Source organism: Anser anser, assembly GCF_964211835.1.
Source record: "Anser anser genome assembly, chromosome: 8".
NCBI lineage: Eukaryota > Metazoa > Chordata > Aves > Anseriformes > Anatidae > Anser > Anser anser.
In genome coordinates, this window is record NC_139728.1 from 22,135,848 (window position 1) to 22,161,218 (window position 25,371).

At 55.7% G+C, this 25,371-nt stretch overlaps 1 protein-coding gene across 2 annotated transcripts in view; it reads right to left on the minus strand.

Moving 5' to 3' along the window:
- Positions 1–11,778: 11,778 nt before the first annotated feature.
- Positions 11,779–25,371, minus strand: part of EIF2B3 (eukaryotic translation initiation factor 2B subunit gamma) — a 97,917-nt gene continuing 84,324 nt past the window's right edge. For both annotated transcript variants that reach the window (XM_083846902.1, XM_083846903.1), the window contains exons 11-12: positions 23,436–23,539; positions 11,779–11,994 (exon numbers count right to left, since the gene is read on the minus strand). In XM_083846902.1, coding sequence (XP_083703028.1) covers positions 11,942–11,994; positions 23,436–23,539 — 157 coding nt within the window. In that variant the 3' untranslated portion in view covers positions 11,779–11,941. The remainder of the gene's footprint in view (positions 11,995–23,435; positions 23,540–25,371) is intronic.

Consider the following 25,371-nt stretch of genomic DNA (forward strand, 5'->3'; position numbering starts at 1 on the left):
TTTTTATTTTGCAGGGGGAGCATCCCTTCCCTTCTTTTTTTTAGAGGGGGAGCATCCCTACCCTTTAATTTTTGGAGGGGAAGCGTCCCTTCCCTTCTTTTTGTTGTTTTTTTTTTGGGGGGAGCATCCCCTTTTTTCTTTTTTTTTTGGAGGGGGAGCGTCCCATCACCTTTTTATTTTGTTGGGGAGCATCCCTTCCCTTTAATTTTTGGGGGGGAGCATCCTTTCCCTTTAATTTTCGGGGGGGAGCATCCCTTCCCTTCCCTTTTGGCAGGGGCAGCATCCCTTCCCTTTTGATTTTGCAGGGGGAGCACCCCTTCCCTTCTTGTTTTTGGGGGAGGAGCACCCCCTTTTTACTTTTTTTTTTTTTTTGGAGGGGGAGCACCCCTTCCCTTTTATTTTTAATGTGGGAACATCCCTTCCCTTTTTATTTTTGGAGGGGAGCATCCCCTCTCCGTACACGTCCCCCCCCAAGGGTGGTGAAGACATACCCCAGAGGTGCCTCTCCCAAAATTGTGGGTAGCCCCTGAATGCTGCCCCAAATGCGCCCCCTCCGTTTCTGCCTTCCCCCACCCCATAAGGCCAACCGTCCTCCCATAACCGCTCCCCACAACCAGGTGTCCCTCCCGTACCCGCTACCCACCCACCATGCCCACGGGACGGGTGTCCCTCCCGAGGGCTGGGTGCCCCCGCCGCATGTGTCCCCCCCCAAGGGGTGTGCGTCCCCTCCTGCCACCCCACAGAATCCCCCAGGGGTTTGGGGGCGACACAGGGAAGGGCCCCACTTTTTGGGGTGCTCACAAAGCGCTGCCACATCCCCTGCCGTGAACAGCCAAGTAGGGGGGGGATACAGACACACAGGCACCCCACGTCCATGGGGCAGGGGAAAAAGGGTAAATGGCTGCAATAATTTGTGGGGTCATTAGGACTTTGCTCCAGCTTTACGGGACCTCTGCACATCCCACGCCCTCCTCGGGTCTTTGGTGGGCAGGCCCGATGCTTCTCCCACCGGTCACCCCCCAGCCCTCCTTGGGGTGGCAGGGGGCTGGTAACAGCGAGGCTCATCCCGCCATCCCCTTGCTGGCCAAAATAGGGTGAAACCCCCCCAAAAAATAACCCGGGTTCCTCGGGCAGCCCCCGGCCGCAGCCCCCGCTGGGCTCTCCGGGCATCGGCGGCGCGCAAAGGGTTTCTCCCCCGTCCCGCGACAGGCCTGTAGCATCTGGCGTTTCCCCAAATACAGAAGGGAAACAGCTATTCAGCACTTCTTGTGCCTGATTGCTATTAACAGCTCCACCGGCCCTATTCCTCGGTGGACCGGTCCTACCGCTGGGCAGCTGCTGCTTTTTGTAAACTTCGTTTGAAATAACTCGCTCGTTCTCCCTCTCCTCCGGCCCCGTGGCACCGCCGCGTCCCCCCGACCTCCGCTCTCCGTCGCCCTCCTGGTTGGGGCCGGCGGCTTCCACCTGGGGCTCTGCCGGCGCCCGGCAGGTTGTGAAATGGGGCGGATGTGGTTGGGGAGCCTCGGGATGCCCACCGAGCCCCCCGGGACGGTGTCCCGGCCCCATCCCGGCTCGCCCGCGGCAGCACCGGGCTCCCGTGCTGCCCCAGCGTGGCACGGCAGCACGGTCCCTTGAGCATCGTGGTGTGGGGCCGGGTTGGGCACCCCAAATGCCGCAGGGGGTTGGGACAACAACCCCAAGCACAAGGCCACCAGCGGGATTGAAACCCCATCCGGAAAACGCCCATGGGCGGGATAGCGCTGAGCCGTGCCACGATGCCGTGAGCTCCGGGGCAGCCCCGGGTCTGCTCGGTGTCGCGGGCTCCGGGTCCCCCTCGTGTCCCCCAGGGCCACCCGGGAGGGGACCCGGGGCCGGGCGCTGAGCCCCGCGGGACAGCGGCCCCGGGGGAGCGGGAGGGCGCGCGGGGAAAGGCTGGCGCGCGGGGAGGCTTCGCCTGCCGCTTGGTGCTGACCGGCTGTTTTATATCAAGGCGGGAGGGGGGATTTGCTGTTCTAGATGGTATTTTAATGGGCAGCCAGGCAGCTGGAGCCTGGGAGAAGCCTGCTTTACATTGTTTGGGGTTGTAACAAATAAATTCAATTAAAGGCAAATGGCTCCGCGCAGCCCCCACCCTGCGCGGTGGCTCTGCGGCACCAGCGGCTGGGGGAGCGGCAGCCTGGGGTGGGGGCCCAGGGCTTCGTCCCCCCGCCTTGGGGACACCCCCAGGCCTGCCCCTTTGAGATGTGGGGATGCGTCATGAGCTTTTTTGGGACGGTTGGGGTGCGGGGATGGGATTGGGGGCACCACGCCACCCACCCAGCACCCAGAGAGCAGGCACCGGGTTGGGGAGCCCACGCCGCCCCCATATCGCGCATCCCACCCCGTGATGCAAACGGGATGGGAAAACCCCTGAGGACACCCCGGGGACGGGCAGCCCCGGCACAACAACGGGGCCCCGGGAGAAACGGAGGTCGGGCAGGGGCAGGGACACAGAGCCAGGGCTTTGCACGGCCGTGCAGCTGGGGGGAAAGCTGAAGGGGACTCGTCAGGGCCGTGCCAGAGCCTCGGCACGCTGTAAACAGCCGCGGCAGCAGCAGCAGCAAGTCCTCTGCCGGGAGCCAGCGCCGGGCGTTTGTTAGTTGGAAACCAGATGGTGCTCGGCGAACCGCCGGCACAGCCCGCCTGGCCGCCGGCCCCAGCCGCGAGCGGGCTCCCGGGGGCCCCGGGGCTTCGCTGCCCGTGGGCAGGGTGGCCGGGGGATGGAGGAGGTGTCGGGAACCCCTTGGCTTGCTCCACGTGGCACTGGGTGCCACGACGGGGTGTCCCCAAGGGATGCCGTGTCCCCAAGGGATGCCGTGTCCCCAAGGGATGCCATTCTCCCCAAGAGATGCCAGGTTCCCAAAGCGATGCCATGTCCCCAAGGGGTGCCATGTTCCCAAAGGGATGCCGTGTCCCCAAGGGATGCCATGTTCCCAAAGAGATGCCATATCCCCAAGGGATGCCATGTCCCAAAAGGATGTCGTATTCCCAAAGGGATGCCATGTTCCCAGGGGATGCTATGTCCCCAAGGGATACCATGCTCCCCAAGAGATGCCATGTCCCCAAGGGATGCCATGTTCCCAAAGGGATGCTGTGTCCCCAAGGGATGCCATATCCCAAAAGGATGCCATATCCCCAAAGGATGTCATATTCCCAAAGGGATGCCATGTCCCCAAGGGATGCCACGTTCCCAAAGGGGATGCGGAAGGAACAGTGGGGTTAGAGGTGGGGCATTCACAGCCCCTAAACCCCCAGGCACCTCTGTGTGCCACGCTGTGCCTCAGTTTCCCCCCAGCTGCCTGGTGGCGGTGGTGGGGGTCCCCAGGGCAGAGGGGAGGGGGACAGAGGTTGGTCCTCGAGTCAGAGGCCCCTAGGTCCCCACAAAGAGGGCTGTGGTGTCAGTGGGAAAGGGATGGAGCCCCATCCTCGAGGCCAGGGAAAGCCTTGGGGTGGGAGCGAAGGGGTCCCTGCCACATGCCACTCCACGGGACGTGGTGACGGGGACAGGGCCAGCACAGCCAGCAGGACCCGAGACTCCTTCCCAAACCCCGGCTGCCCCAGGGGCAGGTGCACCTCCCATCTCAGCCCAAGGTTTTGGGGGACCGCAGCAAGCGGGCAGGCGGCCCCGGCTGAGGAAGGGACAGGACAGGGGGGGGACGGGGACACGGCACCCCCGGCAGCCACGGGGGGGTCCCGCGGTGTTTACAGAGCTTAAAAACCGCCTAAGCCCCGCGAGGCCACGGCGCACAATAGCATGTGGACGTGGTGACACCGGCCGTCCCCACACCACCTTGGAAGACAGAGGGCCCTGCCACCCACCGCCAGCACCGGGATTAATTATGATAATGTAGTTCTTTCCCCCTTTGTCACCCTAATGAATGGGCCCCTTTAGGATTTTAAGGCCTTTGTTTGGTGCCTCTTTACTGCGGTATTGTAGGATGGGGACTAGCAGGTGGCAGGTCCCCAAACAGCCCCTTTTGTCTCCTTTGGGGGCTGTTTTGTGGTGGGGTTGGGGAGGGGGTGCGAGGATGCTGGCTGGGAAAGGGGGGGGGGGGCTGCAAGGGGGCTCCCGGCCGGGGCCGCAGCGCTCGCCCCATCGGGTCCCAGCACCCCAACGCCGTGCCCGAGCCGCCTGCGCCCGTCCCCGCTCGGCGGGCAGATGCCGGGAGCCACCGCCTCAGCGCCGGCCTTGATCTTTTACTGCCTGGGCAAATCAATTACCCGGCAGAAAAGTCCCTAAATCCCACCATAAAACCCGTTTAGCAGCCGACGTGGCGCAGCGGCCGCTGGTAGCACTGCCTGGGCCCTGGGCGAGCCTCGAGCCCCGCTGCCGGGACCAAGCCCCCGGCCGATCGCTGCGGGGAGGGCAACTGGGGGCTGCTGGGGGCTGCTGGGGGCTGCTGGGGGTGGCTGGGGGCTGCTGGAGAGGGTCAGGCATGCAGCGCAGCTCTTGCACGCTCCTCGGCCATGAACGGGGGGCTCTCAGGGGGCCCAGGACCCCCAAGCCGCCCTCCCCTCTGCACCAGCCCTTCCTCATCCCCAGGGTGCAGGCGGGGATGTGCCGCTGCCAGCGGTGGCACCAGGGACCTGGGAAGGGCACAGAGGGGCAGGGAGAGGGGAGAGGGAGGGACTCGGAGGCACCTGGAGGGTGAGGGGCTGTGCACCCTACAGCCACCTCGGGGGGAGGACACGGCTGTGCCTGCTCAGCCCCAGGGGAGTGAGCCCCAAACCTGTGCGTGCCCTAGGGAGGGGATTTTGGGGCCCCGCTGCCTTCCATGCAGCCACACAGGAGCATCCTTAATGCCACAGGGACAACGGCAGGGCAGAGACAACACCAGCGTGGGGACCGAGGGCTGATGTGGCCCCAATCGCAGGCTGGGCTGGGAAATGCCTCCAGGAGCACCGCAAGCACAGGGCACCTCTGCCTGGGGACACCACCAGGTGCCGGGCACTGGAGATCCTTGTGTCCTGCGTCACCTCCCCATGGCACAGGGGACGCCGGCTGTCCCCGTGTCCCCACACATGGGGCAGAGGGATGTTGCGGGGGGGGGGGGGGGGGGTAGATCCTGGCCGGGCACCGCCAGGGGCTGCGAACCGGTGAGCAGCGGGGTGGTAAAACGGTGACAAGTAATTGGTGTCCCGGCCAGTCCTTTCATGCCGACGCCGTTTTATGGGTGAGGAAATTGCTTGTGAGTCAGGAACACAGGAGACAAATTTAGGAAGTGCTCTCTGAATGTGCCGGGGTCAGGCGCCGAGGCCGAGCGCTTGAAACCTGGGTGGCCTCGGCGCTCGCCCCGCGCACCCCCCCCGGCTCCTCGGCATGGGAAAGCAGACCTTTTATCTTATCACTGCTCTTCCGCCCGCCCCGGCCTCCCCCCGGCCCCCTCCCGGCACAGCCGCTCGCGCCGCAGACACAATGTGAGCCCTGCGCCCGCGGCCCTCCGGGAGCGCCCGGCTGTGCCGGCACGGGGGCTGCCCCCAGCGCCTCGACCCACCCGCCTGCCAGCCCCGGGCGTCGTGGGGTCCCCAGCATCGACCCCAATGAGCCATCGTGGGGCAGGGGGTGCAGGGTCCCCCTTGGGGACCTGCCTGGGGCAAGCAGGGGGAGCACGGCTCCTGCCCCATAGAGGTAGCGATGGGAAAGAGGTGGTGCGAGGCGCTGGGATGTGGGCGCGCCGTGGATGAGCCGTCCCCATGGCTGGTCCCTGTCCCCACGCAGCCAAAGCAGGAGCCTTTTTGCCCCAAACCCCACCAGCAAAGGCAGCGGTGTTGGGGCGAGCAGACCCCGGCCTTCCCCGCATCCCCTGCACGCCGAGGAACAGGTTCTCCCTTTTGTTTGTTTGCTATGGTTTTAATTGGGAGGAAAGGCCGCGGCCCCATTAAAACGCGCCCAAAAGCAGCTGACGGCTACCTTGAGAGCGCAGCCCCCTTCCCCGGCCACCTCCGAACGCACCGAACCAGGCGGGTTTGATGTATTTTTCTTGATCGCTGGCCAAGCGCTCTCTCCTGCAAAGCAGCATGTTTCTCATTTTCTGTAGGTTTAACTCCAAATTAATTTGTAAGTGATCTCGGTTTCTTGTTCCCCGAAAGATACCTAATAGCGCGGGGGAGTTCCTGCCAACCGAAACGTCTCAGCGGGGCGAAGGGAAAAGCAGGAAAAAGAAACCCAGGAACTGTGACCCCTGGTGGGTATTTAACAAGGTGTCAGGTCGAGGCATTTTCGGAGCCCTCTAAGTGGATGTGACACCGGCCCCATGCCCCGGGCTGGGGCGCAGGAGGGTCGGGCGGCAGGGATGCGCCCACCGCCGCGAGGTCTCATCCCGCCCCAGCTGGAAGGAGCTGGGGACCCCCCCCCCCGTGAGCGGTGCCAGCCGCCGGGTGTGGGGTCCCGCAGTGGCGGGGAGGACGGGGCAGGGGTCCCGGGGCCGGCCAGCCTGCCCGGCGCCCCCGCCGCATGGGAAGCGGGCACGGTTTAATAGGGCCGGCTGCTGGCAGGAGGACACAAGCGCTTTTGTCTCCGCTCCCGCTCCCGGCACCGGCTGGGGCTGGCAGGGCCCGGGGCGGTTCAGCCACCGAGAGCCGAGCTCGCCACCGGGGCGAGCGGCCAAACCCGCCCCGGCTGCTCGGGGTTTAACAGGCCCTCGGCGCACGCGAGGAAGCGCCCAGGCAGCCGGCAAGGCCGGGTAGGGGTTGGGGAACGGAGCAGGCCCTGTTCGGAGCCCCACGGCCCTGCCTGTGCCCCCTTTTTGCCAGCGGAGCTAGCAGCAGCAGGAGAGACCCTGCCCTTCCCCAGCCGGGGGTACTGGGGCAGCAGGGACGTGAAAGCAGCCGGGCTTCTGCTAGCTAAAAAAAAAAAAAAAAGCAGCCACTGCTTTTGGGTCCCGGCTCCGCTCACACCCCCTTGTTCTGCCCTCCCCAGGTGATGGGGAGCTGTCCTGGCCATCCCCTCCAGGGACACGTCCCCATTTGCAGCTCAGCCCCTCGAAGCCACCCCTGGATCAGAGGCCGCCGCGAGCAAAGGCAGCCGGATCCCTTCTTCCAGGCCCCGACACCAAAGCCCCATCTGCGAAAGGGCCGCAGCAGGGAGGAGATGCTGCTCTTGCTCAACTACCCCGCAAGGGCCCAGGCCCTGGCTCCGTCCCATTACCACCGGCAACATCTGCGTGACACAGCCGGGCAGTGTCACGGTGGTGGGGACGTCCCAGGGGCAGCACAGCCTGGATGGATTCAGCTCCCCGGGTCCCCCCGGGCCACCACCACGGCGTTCCCCCGATAAACCATTTGGGGGGATCCCGGGGTTGGCGTGAAAACAAGACGCGAGGAGCTGCCGGGGCCTTTGCAAGGCACGTAGCCACATTTCACCAGCCGGCCACCCCAAAAGTGCCCTTCCCCGTGCAGCAGCACTGCCGGCCACCCCGTCCCCTGCAGCACCGCTGCTCCGTCCTCCCCCTCCGTCCCCTCTGTCCCCTCCAGCCCCCCGGGTGCCGGAGGTCGCCGTGCCCCGGCCCCGTGCAGGTGCCACCACCGGCACCGCGGGGACGCCGGCGCTCGCCGCGGTTCCTGCCCCCGGCCCCCCGAGTCCCACCGCAGGGTTAAACTCCCCAAGGAAAGGACGGAGGAAGATAGGAAAAACAATCACAAGAATTTGTTTCATGCTGCCTGGATCCCTCCCCGCACGCAGCAGTGTTTTTGGACGGCCAATTTATAATCAGCAGTGTGGAATGTTGTAAATTAAATATTTTTAAACAACTTTGCTCTCTCTCTGGTTAAACATTTCAGAGATCGCTCTTTCTTGTCTGTCTCTTGCTGGGTGGTCTCTCCATTCGCCCGTACATCTTCCTCAAACACAATTAACCATTTAGATGTTGCACAAAGGAATAGCTTATGCATACAACACCAGTCGCTCGCTGCTCCGGCGGTGGGGGAGGGAGGCAAATAAGAAGGCAGCTTCTTTTATTTTCTACTAAAAACAAAAACAAGAAAATCCCTTTTTCCTCCCCAAACTATCCCATTTTCCTTGAATTGTAAAGGCACCGATCCAAGCTCATCAGCTGTCTCGGTGCTCAGTCCAACAACCCCCTTGCTTTTCCCCCCCAACTCCCCTGAAATTCAACATTAGCATTTTAAAAGCCTTAAACATACAAGTTTATTTAGACTCGAGCTCTCTCAAACCCTTGCTTTCCATATTTATATACAGGTGTATATTTTAACGTATATGAAATGTCTGTCTATAGGGCCCGGAAGGAAGTTCTCGTCTGCCGGCCCGTCTGGGCGGCACGGGCGCGTCTGTGGACCTTGGCTCCCAGGGGACGGAGTGAAAATGGACGGGACCCAGCGAGCCTTGGCCACGGCATGGCTCCCGGGCAGAGATGCTGGGGTGTTTGGTGCAGGCTGGATCCCCGGGGCACTTCCACGTCCCTGAATTAACCCCCGAGAACGGCCCCTCTCTGCTCCCAGGGGGCCTTCGCCCTCGGTTGAGGAGCCAGCAGAGCCCCGGGCGCTGTGCTTGTAGGGCTGGGACAGGGCACGGCAGTCCCAAGCAGCCTGCAGTGCCACCAGAACCGTCTCTGGTTGCCCACTGTGATCTTCAGCCCTTTAAAACAAGTGACCGGAGGGCACAGGAGTGATCACAGGTGACGGGACGGCACTGGTGGACTCTGCGGTGTCCCAGGACCTGCGGTACCTGGCAGCAGGCGACCAAACCCAGCTGAGAAGGAGCAAAAGCCCTTCACAGCCAGGCTAGCGGGAAGGAGGGGATGAAATCCTCCAGCCTCAAGAGCCGGGGCTAGGCTGGCACGAAACCCCAGCAGCAACCGAGGGCCACTGCCTCCCTCCCCAGCCCTCCCCGGGGGAGGCCAGCACACACCGGGCAGCAGAAAGCGCTGAGCTGGCCGCGCTCACCGGAGCGAGGCTCAGCACAGCTGTACCAACACCGGCACGTGCCAGCTCCCCCGGACGGAAATCTCCCCGCAGCAGAGGACAGGCAGGGACCGGAGCCAGCCGCCGGCCCTCGCCACAGGTGTGGGCCAGCTCAGAGGCCGCAAGGCTCCTCCCGAAAACCCTGACCTTCGCAGGACCTGAAGGATTTTGTACGGAAAGTTGTGGCCTCCTGGGATGAGAAGGTCCCACCGGGAAAATCGGAGGGGTGGTGATGACCACGCTTTGAAGGCTGCCAGGGAAGGAAAGCGGGGTGCAGGAGCCAGGAGGAGCAAGGTGGCTCTGCGTGATGGACCTGGGAGACTGGAGGCAGTAAAAGGCCACGGGGTGCTCACAATGCCCAGCTGCAGGAGGCTCACATATGGTCCCAACCTGACTGCTGATGGGGCACCCAGACCTGCAAACCCGAGGCTTTATCACCACCCAGCCTGGCGCTCCTCTCCCCTTCCACTCCTCTCCCCTTTTTCTCTGCCCCCTTCATGGTCAGAGAAGGGACCAAGGAGGTGCTGGTGGGACACAGCTCGGTGAAGCCCAGGGGTCGGGGTGCTGCCTGCTGGGGACCTCCCTGGGCACCACGGCAAGCCCCTGCTGCACCACGCGTGACCCAGCACCACCAGACCTTCTCACGTCCCCAGCCATACATCTGGCAGGAAGCTTTCAGGACAAGCCTGCCCAGGAAGCACCAACACCCGCAGAGCTGGGCAGCTCCATCTTTTCAGGGACGTCGCCTGCAGAGCGCTGCCATGGTGTTAACACCTCCACGAGGGGCAGGAGCTGCAACGTTCTCCTGGCGGGGTTTGGCAGAGCAGCAAGGCGAGGAGACGAACTGATCCCCAGCGCCGGTGGGCAGCGAGCACAGGTTGGGCCTTCAGGAAGGCCTGCGTGACTTCGGACCCAGGTCACATCCACAGCTACCCGGGAACGGAGACGAATTTCCGAGATCACCTCAAATCCCCCCGGGTTTGTAGGGCTTCCCGACCCATCCCCTGCTCACCTGAGGATGGCAGCGGCCCGGAGCCCGGCTGAGGTGAGGAAGGGTTAACCCAGTGCCCGCCTTGGGATTCCTGAAGGCCCTATTATCCCGAATTATTTTTCATAATTACTGCCACACACGTAGACTACATCAAGAGTGAATCTTCACTTTGATAATTTGTGCTGTGAAATCTCACTTTGGGATCTACTTTTATCTCACACCAAACACCTGCAGGTCGTAAAAGGCAAAAAGGAAAAGAAAACGCCTCAAATCCCGGCCAGGTTTTCAAGTGTCAGGGAACACTAAATTAATGCTAAATTCTAACCGACAGAGAAAAGAGCCCCCCACCCTCTTCTTAAATTAGCTAAACAAAAGGACCGAAGGGAGACGCTAACTTGTAATTAAGGCGCAAGGAGGTAAAGCTGTAGCTGTTATGGGATGCCGACTTCTCAGAAGTTAAGATGGATCTTAGAAAAAAAAAAAAAGGCTTTCTGTTTAAGCAAACAGACCAGGAGTCAAAGTACCCGTGTGTCTCCCTTGCTGGCTTCGCCACCGAATAAAATGCTAAGCAAGGTGACCGACTTCCACTCTGCTCTGTCCCCACACAGCCAAAGTGGATGCTGCGCTCCCTTCCCTCACAGAACCCCTCTTTATTAACCTTTGTAAGGCCTCCGCGATCCTTGGATGAAAAAGGGTTTGTAGCTTAGGAACATGTTTGCACACATACGCAAGGTAAAACCTTCAGCACAAAGCCTGAGCTGAACTGCAGCACGGTTCTTTTCTTTTTTTTCCTGCAGCTTGTAAAAGGCCTCGAAGCCAGAAGCTCATCCCCAGCCACGCTTTCCGTTCCAGTCTGGTCCTTTAAAGTAGGGTTTTTTTTTGTTTATGAAACTCCGGGAACGTCTGGATTATAATCTCTCTTCTGTCAAATTAGCTAGGAAACTGTAATTTTCCTCAGGGGACACCGGTGCCCACGAAGCACACGTTTAAAATTTATCACTGCAGTTAATGAAATCTCATTCCAGCCAGTTGCTGTAAGCACCTCTGGATGTCAAACTGCCAGCCTCAGATAAATGTCCCGTTGAATCCTACCAGGTTCTAATAAACAGCTTTTAGGTAGGAACTCGTGTCCAATTTCTAAACGTTAAAGAACAGCTTGTGTTTCAATCCCATCCAGGTGCTTTACAATCCTGGCACAACCCCTGACCACAAGGCTGTGCGTTTCACATTAGTGCTCTCGACTCATCTCGCATACGTCCAGCCATCCCCAGATCATCTGGACGTGGGAACGCACCTCCCGGCTGGGCTCCAGGAACCACTGAAATACCGCAGACGGTACCCACCGCTCGTGCCCTGCTTTCCCTCCCCGCTCCCCCATCCCTCCGGCCCCCTCGCAATGCTTTTGGGCAGGATTTCCAAGTGACGGACCACACTCAGCCCCAGAGGAAACGAGTGCCAAACTCCTCAGCTACATCACGGACGGAGCTTAAACATCTCCGCGCTTTGGGGCAGCGCCGTGAGAGAGAGAGGAGGAGGAGGAGGAGGAGGAGGCCGGTGAAGCTGCAATCCCCTGTGCTGGAGAGGTGCAGGAGCAGCATCCCCAGCAGCTCCTCCTTGGCATCGGGGACGGTGCGGGGCTGCGGGGACGCGGTGTGTGCCGCAGCGAGGTCGGCGAGGCGATTCGTCCGCGTGGGCACGGTCTGTGTGGTCCCCGCTCGCCCTTCTGCCGGAAAAGTACAGGGCGTCCGCGGGGCGCGCGGGGCCCGACCGGACCCGGCACAAACCCGCGTGCATCTCAATGAGGGGGGAGGGCCGGGCGCACACACGGCTCTGTAAATACTTCTTTATTAAGACATAAATACAAAGCCGAACGGGAAAGGAGCAGTGACAGGGCGAGCCGTGCCAGTAGGGATCCGTATGGATGATCTTACGATGCTGAACATCTGGTTCTGCTGCTCGCTTCCATAAAACCATCTTTAAAACCTAGTTGGGTTATATCTCCATCAGCTGCTCGGTGCCCACAATGACTTCATTAACATGTTTGGCTGAAAAGAGAGAGGGGGGAAAAGAAGAGGAATTGAGTTTTAGAGCAGCGCTTCAGACTTTGCATTTTTCAAATCTGCATCTTTAAAACAAATGAGAAAAGCAGATTCTAGGGAACTCGAACACAGATTTGCTGCCCTTTTTTGGTCTCTGGCGTCTCTCAGACACGATCCCACACACATGGCAGAAGCCTAAACAACTGACTAAACATCAGGAGGTTTCTCTAACGAGACTTTTCGCGTGTGTGTGTCACTACCAAACAGCAGAGGCCCGACGGAAGTCCCAGCTGCTGCTGACAGGTGTACATCCAGGTCCAAGCAAAGAACCATCGCCATCCAACATGGAGATCTGACACAAAATTAAAGATCAGCAATCCTCCCCGGCCCTAAAGAGTGCGGTGTGCCCCCAAACTGCACCGGGGCTGCTCAGCATCAGAGGGGCCACCACCGAGATGGGACAAAACCCCCTCCCAGCAATCCCGACTTAAATTTTAACTTGATTTCTCCCTCCTGGATTCAAAAAATCTGGACGGAACCTCTCCAAAAGTGCTGAGATGAAGCAAGGTCTCCAAGCACCGCTGTCACCTCTGACAGTAACAGCAGACAGCCCACCTCAGGCTCCCACGGAGCACATTTGGTGGCGGGGCAGCTTGGACAAGGTCACTCCTCCGCCTGTTCCCAGGAGCTCGGCACAGGCTCGGAGGACACATTAACGTGCCAGTCCCTGCCCCTGCGCTGTTAATGCCCTGTACTGAAAGAGCCTCCCGTTTAAAATGCAAAAGCAGCTTGTCAGGGAAGGACTGCAAATAAGGGATCTCAAGCCAAAATAATAAAAACACAAAACTGAAAGCCCAGTGCCTAAAAAACCAAGTATGTGGCCTCGGCGCCTGACACAATGCCTGTGTGCTCGAAGTGGGTGTCCTCGGGGTACCACCCCTGAGGGGGGAATCCAAATCGCTCTGGGTTGGCCGATTCAGGAGGAGTTCAGGTGGTTCGAACCGTGCCCCGAGGCTCTCTTCGCACCCCTTCTCCCCAGGAATAACAACAGGCTCGCATATCCTGGGTGCCTGGCATAATCCATCAGGCGTGCGAGGTGCTCAGACGCACCGAAGGAGGCTGTGCTGTCTCCAGCATCTTACACGGCAGCGGGGGGGAGGCAGCCAAGGATAATGGAAATAACTGGTTGTGTTTTATTTACCCACCTAAAACTCCTCCCCTCGGGGGAGCAGATTTTGCAAGACAGCTGCAAAACAACAACCATGCTACCCTCGGCTACATAAAGAAATTCCTGGCAATCCCCAAAGTGGCCGAGCCAACGCGATGCTTCTCTTGGTTGCGAGTTTAAGGCATTATCTTTGCACCAAGCAAACCATCGCTCCAGAAGAGGTCTGATCAAACACTGCTTTATCAGTTTCAAGGAGTTATTTGGACTGTGACAAGGTAATTTCCTGCTACTGTCCTGACCCCACAACCATGCAGATCATCCTCAGCCTGGAGGACAGAGCAGGGCGAGCTGCGTGACCGCCTTTCAGAGATCCTTCGTGAAGGCAGAGAGTAAGACCGAGGAGTTGCTTCTCACTGTCAGCATCAGATGGAGTAATTTATTCCTCTGCTCAGGGTATTTAGCGACAACTGACAGCCCTGGAGCCTCAAGTAAACGTCCCGGAGCTCGAAGCTGGAGCTTGGAGCCCGATTTCCAGCACTTGGAGCAGGACGAGCAGAGGTGGATGCAGCGCGCAGGAAAACGAGGGACTGACTGTGCGTGTGCCAGGTGCAAGCGTGATGTAGGTAGCACCACACAGCATCTCCAGCACAGCCCTGCCAATAGCCCCAAGTCCAGCCTTCAGCTTCTCTCTCCTCCCGTCCTGGACCTCACACAGCTTTGCCAAGGTACCTCAAATCCAACCTGCAGCACTTCTTGCCGTAACATTCCTCACCCCCAACAACTTTCCCAATATATCTCAAACAGGCCCTGTAGCAACTCCTGTGACTCCATTCCTGAACCTCCTCCAAGCAGACTACCTATCGTGTTGATTTCTGTGATGTGAATAAGACTCTGGCCAGCATCCAGAGGGAGTAATTACGTTATGCCTCTGCAGATTAAACATGCCTTCATCTAGGCTTGTGAAGCACCGTGTCGATTTACGGTTCTATATATAGGTTGTCTGTAGCAATACCTTTTAATAAGGAGCTCCTTGCTTCGTGTCAGACAGCATCCTGCACCGTCCTGCGTGCAGGGCCGGGACGGGCCCTGTCACATACTTTGTTGCAGAGCTGGTACGAACTATTTGTATTTTGCACTGACATGCTGGTAGCCTCCTTCCGATATCTCGCGTTTTCCATCTGATTAGCTAAAAATGCTTTTCAAGAGCGGGTGAGTAAGAGCATTCCCATTTTGCAGGTGGGGAAACTGAGGCAGCAACGAGCTTAGAGAGCTTACGCAGCCTGCCAAAGCCCCAAGGGAAATCAGAGCCTGCACTCCCTGAACTCCCATCGCATCCTGCCTTGACCCACGCCGCCCAGCCTCCCCGCCGCTGGCACACGCAGCACGCCCGGCGTGTCGCTGCTACCTGGCAGCACGGCACGAGATCACCAAACTCCTCTCTCCTTGTACAGGCCGAAAGGAAACGCATGAATGTGCCTGCCTCGAATCCACAAGAAAGGTTTTTAAGCGATAAAGGGAATGGTTTTGCTAGAAACAAAGCCCGATTCCGCACCCCAGGGGGATGCGATGGGGAGATAAGGATTCACCCCGCTTCCCTCTTCCCTTCCCAAAGCCCTCCTCGCGGAGGGAAGGGAGTTCAGACTCCGCCGGGTGTGCCAAAGGGAGCCGGGCTGCGGGGAGCGTTTCATTATCAGCCGTGGCTGCCAGTTGCCAGTGGCTCTGGCTGGTACCAGCAAGCTCAGTTCATGCAGAAACTCTGCCTGAAACTCCAGGGGGAGGAGGGAGAAGTACCTCACATGCTTCGCTGTTCAGCTCCCTTCTCCTTCCCCAGCTCCCCATTAGGGATTTCTTACCAGGCTGCCTTTTATCTGACACTGGCAGGGTTACAGATGCATTCAGCCCACAGAGAAAGAAGAGGGATTAGAGAAAGGACTTTGAGAAAGCCTTCGAGTTGGACTCTGCAACCTTAAATCATGTTCAACGAGATCTTCTCAGATTGGGAGCATCTGGTGCTAAGCGAATCCAGAGCTGATCAACACATTCAGCCTCCTGATTAGCACTTTGATTCAACTTGCTGACGCAGCCCAGCCTGAAGTCAGCCTGGGTGCTTGAACCGAGCGTCCGCGGAGGTTTTACTGAGCGTAAATCAAAAAGCTGTCAGGCGTTATGTATGCGTTCCTGCTCGGGAAGACGTGTGTTTACACATACTGTACGCGAGCCCCTTCGGAAACATACGCGCGGCCGCGGGGAGAGCTGGGGAGCAGCAGCGGAGCCTTCGGTGCTCTCGGCTAAAACCAAATTGTAATGCAAATAAACAGCGGGGCGGAAATGACTGCAGAGCCCAGCGCAAACCCTACCACCAGGACCGGGGGCCGCGGGCCCTCCCCGGCCTGGCTGGCAGGTTCCTGCGAGGCCGCTCGCAGCGAGGGGATGCCGGAGCATTCCTTTAAAAGCCCCGTGAAAGCATCTCCTTGTTGTTTGCTCAATTAGCCCCAGACAGATTGCTGCTGCTGCTGCTGCTGCTGGTGGCAACGCTGGGTTGTAAAGGAGGAGGGGAAGGAGGGGAAAGGGAGGGAAAAAAAAAAAAAAGGGAAAAAAAAAAAAAAAGGTTAGGGCCTAGGCCCAGGACCACCACGAAGTTCCAGCCCTCAGGGGCTCCAGAAAACGTTCAGTTTACTCACTCAATTACATACACTGTTTTATAAACCCTTTAAAATAAAATAGAAAACAGTCCCTGGCACAGAATTACTGCTCTATTATACAGCAGTGATGAAAGCCACTGCTGTGTATTTGCTCTCTTTAAAGCAAGAGATAGTTTAACTTAAAAAACGAGGTGGGGGGGGGGGGCGGGGTGGCTGCACAAACGCATGCACGAAAACACGCCGTGGGTGGCTCCTACCACACTCACCCAGGACAGAAAGGATCAGAGAAGTGGGAGAGAAGAGCAACTTGTCTCTGCAGTGATGCTTGGCCCGGGAAAAGCGGCCAGGTTGGGGGGGGGAGAGGAACTGAAGGGGCTTAAGGGGATGGGAAGCAGCTGAAGCTCGGCTTCGGGAGGCTGGAGGGTGTTTTAAATTACATGTAGAGATAAAGAAGGGAAGCAGGTGATGGGGGCCGAGCTGTTTGTGTTTACGGAGCACTGGGGCTTTCCAGTCAAGGCCTGCTCTCTCCCCAGCCACGCTGAACTTACGGGATCGCCAGAGATCATGGTGTCCAAAGGCCAGGGGTGTCTCGGAGCTCCCCCGGGGGCCACGGCAGCCCCGCTGTGCTGCGGTCGGCCGTGCTTAAGGGGATCCAGAGCATAAGCAGCCCCCCTGGGGAGGGAGGCGCAACCCCCCCGGTGCGCTGGGGCTGGCAATAGCTTCAGGGAAATCAGCTCTGGTCGGCAGCTGGGGGCCCCGACACAGCCCCCAGGCAGAGATATCACTCTGGTCTTACACCCCGCAAACACCAGCGCACGGCGCCTGTGCTCGCCCGGTTCAGCTGAGGCTCTTCTCGTTGCTCACCCGGTGTCGGTGGAGAATCGCAGAGTGGTTGGGGTAGGAAGGGACCTCTAAGGATCATCCCGTCTGCCTCCCTGCCGTGGGCACAGAGATCTTTCACTGGATTAACGCCTTTGCCCTTAAATCCAGCCAGGGGAACAGGCACATCTCGGGAGCATAAAGGTAAAGGCAACGATGCAGTCAGCGCCTGGAGAGAGATGAGTTTGCTGGGGTTTGGAGCAGATGGACCGGGGGGGAAGGAAGGAATGGGAAAGAGATTACTCCTTCATTGGAGAAGTGATTGCTCAGGGTATGGGAAAGTGATTGCTCAGGGTGTTAGGAGAAACATTAGGCAAGGGAAAGCAAGGTGAAGAGCCAGCGATGTGCACAACAGCAAGCTCCTTGGGGACAGGGAGACACTCCGAGCCCTAGCACTGTCAGAGTCCCCGCAACCCTTTCAGAAGGGGCCTGGGTTATAGTGATGGATGTGCTCCCACGGGGATATCAGCCCCTCGCAGCACGTGCTAGCGGGGATCTCAGAAATGTCAATCTGAAAGACTCCGTCCGCACTTCCCACCAGGACGGCAGCGATTTCGTATCTGCCTGGAGACTGCTGCCCGCTGTGCTGGACACAAGTCGAGGTCCCCTTCCTTTCTCAGGCATCCATTGGGGTGTTCTTCCTGGCTCTTTCATGTGGCCGAGCTCTAGCCGAGCACAAGCGGTTATTTTCTCTGCGTGGAGCATGTACAAATATTTCCACAAGGTTACGAACTGCTGCCTTCTGGGGAGGCTTCACAATCCACACGCTGCGAGTGTGGCAGTTCCTTTAACCCGTTCGCTCGGGAAGCCTCAGCCTCCCCGGCTGGGAACAAGAGTGTGACAGCACAACCGGCCCCGGCGGCCGAGGGGAGGACAAAGCACCGCTGGATGGATATTCCCGGGAAGTTTTATGCCACCGCTAAGGCCAGAATTCATAAACCATTTTTATACAGCTTGGAAAGCAGGCTAGAAATGTGTCACTGATGCAAAAGACTCCTTCAGAGAACTACCTGCCAGCTGATATCTCTGTCAGGGACGTTCAGCAGTTAAACTGCTTTGGGGAACAAGTCATACGGACCTCCCAGTTTCCCAACGAATTTACACCATTCCTCCTTTCCAGCTCATCTTGCACCCCAGTGCACAATACACGTGTGCACTGTTTAGTCTGCGTCTGTTCTTCGCAAGCTTTTGTAACTCCCATCTGCACCGCAGCGTGTTTCAGATCCCGACCTTGTGTCGCGCTAAGGATTTTCAGTTCCCCAAGACTTCACCAGGAGGTACTCAGCATCTTGCAATAGCAGATGCTCGGTCCTGCCTGAATGCAGCAGGAGCATCGGAAAGCCCATCGGTTCCTTCCTGTCCCTATCCCGCTCAGTCGGCTGGGCTGAGGCATCCTCACAAGCAGCCGCCCATTCATATGTAGAGGCTTCGTACACCGTACCTGCCTTCAGAGGATGACATTAGAGAAAAATGTGCTCTTTGGCCCTCATTAAAATAAAACAATCTTACTCTGTTTCATTGAGAAGTCCTAGGGCTCCAAGCTTGGAACGGGATTTGGAAAATGATCGGAAACGGGAGCCAGTCCTTACTGGATATGTGCCTTTTTCTGTTCTTGTGAGAAACCACACACTTTTGGCTACGTGATAAGCCTCTGGAAAAAAAATCTGTTTGCACATGTTCTCAGGAGGGCAGCTAAAAGCTCCAGAGACAGTTTGCACCGAGCGCCTGTGGAAGTGCAGGAACAACGCAGGGCTTCCCCCACTCGTGTCCCTACTCCCTGGACCAGAGCAGCACTCAGCACCAAACCGTTTCCCTCTGGTGCCCAGAGGGATCCTGCCTGGGCATCACAGAGGTCGAAAAAGGATGCAGTCTGACTCAAAGCAGTCAGGGGGCGAGTGCCAGGTGGGAAACGGAGCACGTGGCTGCTAGGGAAGGGAACTGGAAACAGCATCGACGGTCAGACCGGAGGAGGAGTCAGGTGGGTGTCCGGGTATAACAAAGTGAAAGAGGAGAACAAAAATCTCCGTGGGATTAAGCCTAGAGGAAAAAAGCAAAGAGAAGACTGGGAATGGGATGAGAGCGGTGCTCAGACAAAGCCCTAGCGGGGAGCTGTGATGCAGGACTCAGGATCGGATAGGAAAGAGGTGATGTAGCCCAAGGGCTGACGCTGGGAGCAGGAGCAGTAAAGCCTGCAGTAACTACTGCCTTCTCCCCACAGCACCAGGAGTGAATCCCAGGGCTGTCAACACCCCTGGGCATTTGTGAAACCTCCTGGCAAAGTTCCTGTTGCCCTGCTCCAGACCCAGCTCAGGATGACCCACTACTGTCAGCTCCCATCAGCTGGAGCAGCAGAAGCTGTATAATGGAGTTCAAGTTCCTGGCGCTGCTAATGATCCATGCAAGGGCCAACATGATCCCATATAACAATTTTTTTTCTTTTTTTTTTTTCAGTGGACTGAACCCTCCCTCCAAACATTTACAAAGCAAACGTTAAGGCTAAAATGTCCAGTCTGTAATAGTTAGGGAATGCCACATTTAACGTGCAACGTTAGCACTAAGTTGGGCAGTCAAAACGAAGGGGCATACGATCAGCATCTCCCTGCCTCTCAGGTCTCTGCAAAATAGGAGGAAAATGCAACCATGCTCATGCTGAGGAGATGAAAATGAGGTTGTTAACAGCTGTGAAGCACTAAGATGACAAATGTTGCAGAAAGGCCACAGAAAGGATCTTATTTCTTGCATAGCGTACAGTAATTAAGGTTTCAGACTCACACTGAAAAAAGACAGGAAAATGAAAAATATGGAACAACCCCACACTCAGCATGCACTCAGCAGTACGTTCTGCGTGCTGTCTGTGTCAGGGCACCACAGAAAACAGAAATATATGGTTGCATTAAAAATGTATAGGAACAAGCACAGCGAAGTCTTAGCCTACATCCCGGTCATAGTAGGAGATAATGCTCCTGCTAAGTATGTACCAGGATGCCAAGCTAAGATTACATCAGCAGCCCGAATGCTGGTGTTTTTTTCCTTCTCTGAAAATACACTTTGTGGCAACAACACTGCTGTAATGCACTTTTTGGGTGTGTAATGACTCAAGCTGTCCCCAAATGACATTGGCTCCTTAATATCCAACGCACATAAAATATCCCAGCCCCACGGACAACAGAGATGAAGGTGAGGGTAAGGCGGTGAGTTCTGTGTCAGTTTTGCTGGTTACATCCTATGTGTGTGCCTTTACCATCTCTGTTCTCCGTGCTCCTTTGAAGAAAGGTTAGGCCAATTTATCGGGTACGCCTCTTCCTGACTAACCTATACCAGATGTACAACAGGCTCCCTGCTGGATCTGCCCTAATGACTCCTTTGGGAATTGTACTCACTGACTCTGGGGCTCATCTGATCTGCGGCTGGCCCATCACCAGCACTCCCTCTCCCTAGCCCTGTTCCAACGAGGGCATGCTGCTTTTGAGCTCCTCTTTAAAAACAGTTTCATCAAGAAGGCTGGAGCGTAATCGTAATAACTGTCTCAGAGGCAGTGATTGAATGCTTTGTGCAATTAAGCTCTTTCAGAACTGCTGCCTGTCATTTCCTATCCCTTTAATAATTACCTCCTTTTTCCTAGGTACCAACATGTTTTTCTAACCGTTACCTGGGTGAAGGAGCTTTCACAAAGCCTGTCTGTTAATTCTCCGCTAGCAAATTTCTTAAATTGAAGTATCAAAGAGGAAGTAAAGTGGATGCTTCCTTCTCATGGCAATAAAAGCAGTAGGAAGAGAATAGCATGACTCTCAGGAGGCACTGGTTGCAAATACAGAAACTTAATAAAACTCCATAACACAATTTTAGCAGAGGCACTTAAAAAGTACCGTGTCTGGCCAATGCTGTGATGGGGCCTGAAGTCACTGCTGACAGCTACCTGGCCCCCCTCTGTCTCTAACTTTCTTTTTGGTTTGAAACAGGCTGCATCTGATCTACCCCAATAACCAGGGCTGGAGTGCCTCCTTCTATTTAGGTGTCCAGAGCTTTGCCAAGCCCATTATTGAGTGATGAGGTCTCCCACCAGGTCCCCAGGGAGATTATCCCACAGCCGACCAGACCACATCGTTAGGAAAATGTTCCAGATATCCAACCTAAATTGTGCTTAATTCAATCCCATTACTCCCAGCTGTACCGTTTGGACCACCCTAAACATGCCCCTGCCTCTTCCGCAGAAGGAAAAGGATGAGAGCTGGTTTGAGTTACGTTTGCCTACCATTTGTGGTAGCTGTTCTTCTGCCATCCTCCTTCCGTGGAACTGGAGTTTCGCTTTCTGAAAGGAGGTCAGTGGCTCAAAGAGCTCTTGTACCCTGAGCTGCCTGGGCAGCGTGACCAGGGCTCACTGGGAGCAAACAGCCGGTCTTGCAGCAAAGTCAACTCTGGGATTTGCATGGGGCTGCGCAGGATGGTGCGGGGAGCTTCCTACCTTTCATAAATCCTGGCTGATGCTTTGGAATAAGGAACTGCATTTTTTTTTCTTCTTTAATGTTTCTGGGAAGGTGTGTGCAGCTTTGCTGAGGTGGTTTCTAGCGTGGAACTCCCAGACTGGGGTCAACAGCCAGCTGCTACCGCTTACGTCTGCCGAGGTGCGATCAGCTTGCAACAAAAGGTGGCTGCGACCCAAGAGAAGTAGTTTTTTTGTAACCTGGCTGTGAAGGCTAGAGCTTGAAGAAGGAAAAGTTACCAAACAGAACAACACAGCCAAAGTCTTGATGAAAGGGGGAATATGGAAACAGACTTCCAGGGCCACACCAAAAGCTTGGCACGAGATACAGGAAGTCTTGGGCAGGGGAAAGGAAGTCATGGCATGCTTTCACAGCAAAAAAAGAAGGCCCAGTTTACTGCGGGACCAGGCAAGGTCAGAGGAGACATGCTGGGCTGGAAAAACTCCACAGTTCAGGAAATAAGTCATGAACTTCACAGACAAATCCCAGACCACCGAGGAGAACCTGACCCCCAGCCCAAAGAAATTCCAGAACGGGTAGGAAACTGAGGCAGGGAAACGAACTGAGGCTGTATTATTTTTTCTTGCTCAGCATAATGGTGTATTCATAATCTACCCGAATGTCTCTGCTAACGTCAATCATACGTTCCCGAACAGTTTAACTGGAGGGCCCGCAGACTCACTGAGAAGTGGATTTAAGCTTTGGAGAGGTGAGCACACGTGGCCCTACAAGAATAGGCAAATGAACCACAGTTTCCAGCCCCGTTCCTCTCCCTCCAAGTATGTTGACAGGCCCTGAAAACTGTCCAGACAAGGATGATCATGAAGAAAGGATGATTTCCATACCAAGATCAACTAGACTAGGGTCTGTACCCTGGAAGAGACTACCAAAGCAGACGTGAGTGAGATCAAAGCGCGATGCTTCTGTTTGAAATGGTCTACTAAAGAAATTGAGCATAGTCTCACTTCCTGAGATATTTGCTAAATCTACACCCTGTTTCCTCACAGTTCAAACTGGAGGGTAACAACCTGGTGTGACCTGATCCAGCTCTCCTGTTGACTCATGCTCAGGGGAAGGCACAGATGGAGCACCATGAATAGTGCAAATCTTCAGGGTTAGGCAGGCAATGAACCCCCAAGAACCACTGATTCAGAGTGATGTGCTGGGCAAAGCCCTGGGTAGGCAGAGATTGTGGTACATAGGGACCAAGACCACAGTGCACAGCACACTCACTGGGTATTTCCTACAGTATCCGAGACTCACAACTGCAGGACCCACTTTGTTTCCATGGGTCTTTTTCACTCGTAGTTTCAAATTAAAGGACAAATTTCCATACGCATAGCTGACAATAGGTTATGCCATACGACATTAAGTGCAAACCCTGCTCTGTGTGAAGACACTTACAATTGGGAAACCACCCATATACTATAAAGACAAAGCAAGCAAACAAATCCTGATCTGACTAAACAACTTCACATGGAGCCTGCAAAGGAACTCACTTTTGTCCTCAGTCCACACCCTAGAGCAGGGATCTGCCAAACCCCAACCATAAATATTCATTAAAAAGCCCTCTGCTTGGGATGCAGTCACTGAGACAGCCATTTCCTGCCCATTATCTCTTCGGGCAGGAAATCAACAGTTCCACTCAGGCGGTTACCAAGCCCTCACCACTCACAGCTTGATTGGACGGCCTAAGTTTGCCCAAATTAGGGCCACATAGTTGTAACCTCTCTGAAACCCCAAAATAACATTTCATGTCACTAAAGCAGATCTGAACGCAGCCGCCCTTATTTTTAGTACTGAGCAGAGCAGCTCCTAGTGTGATGCTGCACCTTGAGCTCCTGCTTGGAGCAGGGTGAACGGAGCACGCGGACGCCCACGGTTGCCAGCACAAAGAGAAGGGTGTCTGTCTGATCAATAATTTGACTGCGCCACCCCTGACACTCACAGAGAGGATTAGTCAAAATAACAGCTCCTTCTGCTGAGGACAACTTCAACATGATCTAATTGTGGTCTCTGGGAAAAGACTGTCTCAGCACCCAATCTCGTTCTTCATAATAACAACAAAGTTCTTCTGCCAACTTCTGAGGAGCAAGTCCCTGAACTGTTCTTGTGCCAAGAAACTGTACTTTCCATGAAAAAACAATATTATAGGACACCACTCTGTAGAGCTGCCACTGTTCACTGGCACTTTATGAAGAAACAGGAAGAAAATATTGAGGAGGAGATTCTAAAAATTAATTATAAATGCACTGTAAATACAGCTCCTCTGCTTACCTTTGGTTTCCAGTCTCTGATCGCTTCCAATTAAACAGTCTTTGATGTCTGCACCCTTCTCTATCACGGCATTATGACAAATAACACTGCCCTGAAGACAGCACCTATAATGCAAGCACAAGGTAAAGCAAGAAAATGATTTAAAATGACAGGTACAAAACAAAAGAATCCAACAGAATATCTAAAAAGCCTATGACACAATCCCGTAAGTAGGCTCGGTTATGCTCTTTTCTCAAAAACTCCACTAATCTTATGCTGATCCTCACACCCAGCTGCCAGAGCAGGTTTGCAAAAAAGGGTTTCCAGTTTTACCTCCTGTTAAAACAGTTTCCCTGTACGTTTCCTTAACAGAGGAAGTCCTGCCAGAGGCTGTCACAGACACGACACTGGCCTGGGAACTGGGACGTGGATCAGGTCTCATACTTTCCACGGACAGTATGAGTAACTGCACGGGTCACTTTTCTCTCAGTTCCCCAGTTAAAAAGAGGAGAATGAGCCCCGTCCTTCCCTGTGAATGCTGCTGAGAAGTTTCATATGTTCCAGCCACTAAGAAGGGATGGTCAGAAAGGGCAGAAGATCAATACCTCAACTGGCTGGCTCTGTTCATTTCACATTCAAGCAACCAAACACAATTACTCCGCAGTACTAAACCAATGAGACCCACACTGCAACTCTGGAACTGCTCTACCAGTTGACACCAAAGTCTGAAATCCACATAGGATGGAGCTTTAGCTAAAGTAACCTTCTTCCAAAACGTTTTTGAATCTGCTTTCAAATGTGCCGATCTGATTGTCCAGGCAGGAAAGAAGTTCAGAGTCCACGCTCCATAACTCCTCTGTTGAGAGATGCTGAGTGAGTTACTGCGTTGGTCTGTGCCTGCAGATGATTTGTGTCCTCATCTTTGTGTGTGCAGAGATAGGACGAAATCACTGAAGGACACAAAATGTGAAGGCAACCAGCTAAGAAATGCCTAGATACACTGAGTCTTAACACACCTCCAAACCAGCTGCTCGGGAGGAAGGTATAAGTGAAGTACACAACACACAGAGATGGAGGTAGTCTGTGCCCCCACATTCATTCTAGCTGAATCTCTTCCCCAACATTTCTGTTAATGATGGTTACAGCCGTGGATATTCTCACTATCCTCAGTCAAACAGCTGATCTCTTTCTGAAGTTTTTGGTTTCAGTGACGTTCTGCATGGCGAGTCCCACATTTTAACCGCTCTGTGCCACCCGCAGCCGTTCCCTACCTCGGCCCCAGGTCTCACCACTGCTCACTGCACCGGCGAAACACGGCCGCACCGCACCGTCAGGCTGGCTCGGGAACAGAAGAGGTGTCTTGGAGTTTGAACTAAGAGCACAGAGGGGTTTTGGTACCGGGTCAAAGCCCTCAGCCTCCATTTTGCAATGAATGGAGAGCCAGCCAGCCACGTTTCTCAGGAGGAAAGAGAAGCATCCATCCTCACTCCACTCTGCCAGTCTTGAAATGAGTCCCTAGTATTTTCCTGCTTACACATCACCATTATGTAGCATAGAGAATTTGCCATTAAACATCTAACAATTCTGTCGCTCATGTGAGCCAGAGCAGAAACCATCTGCCTCACAAACACGGCATTAATTCTGCAGGAGTAAAAGCAATAAAAACGGACCTCAGCCACGGTGGTTAGCAGTTACGACTCCCCTTGAGCAGACTGTCCCCTCTGAACAATCATTCTTTTAACTCGCTTCGAACTCCCCCTCCTCTGACCTACAAGGAGGCAACGTGAGCAATTATGCTACAAGTAACCAGCTCAGGTTGCCTTGGCAAGGTTTTTACTAACATGTTAATAAGATAAAAAGCGGCAAAGATACACAACAGACCCCTGCCTGCCTTTGCTCTCACACTGTCACCAGCTGCTTCCTTTCCAATGGCCCCGAGTACCCGCGCAGGGGCTCA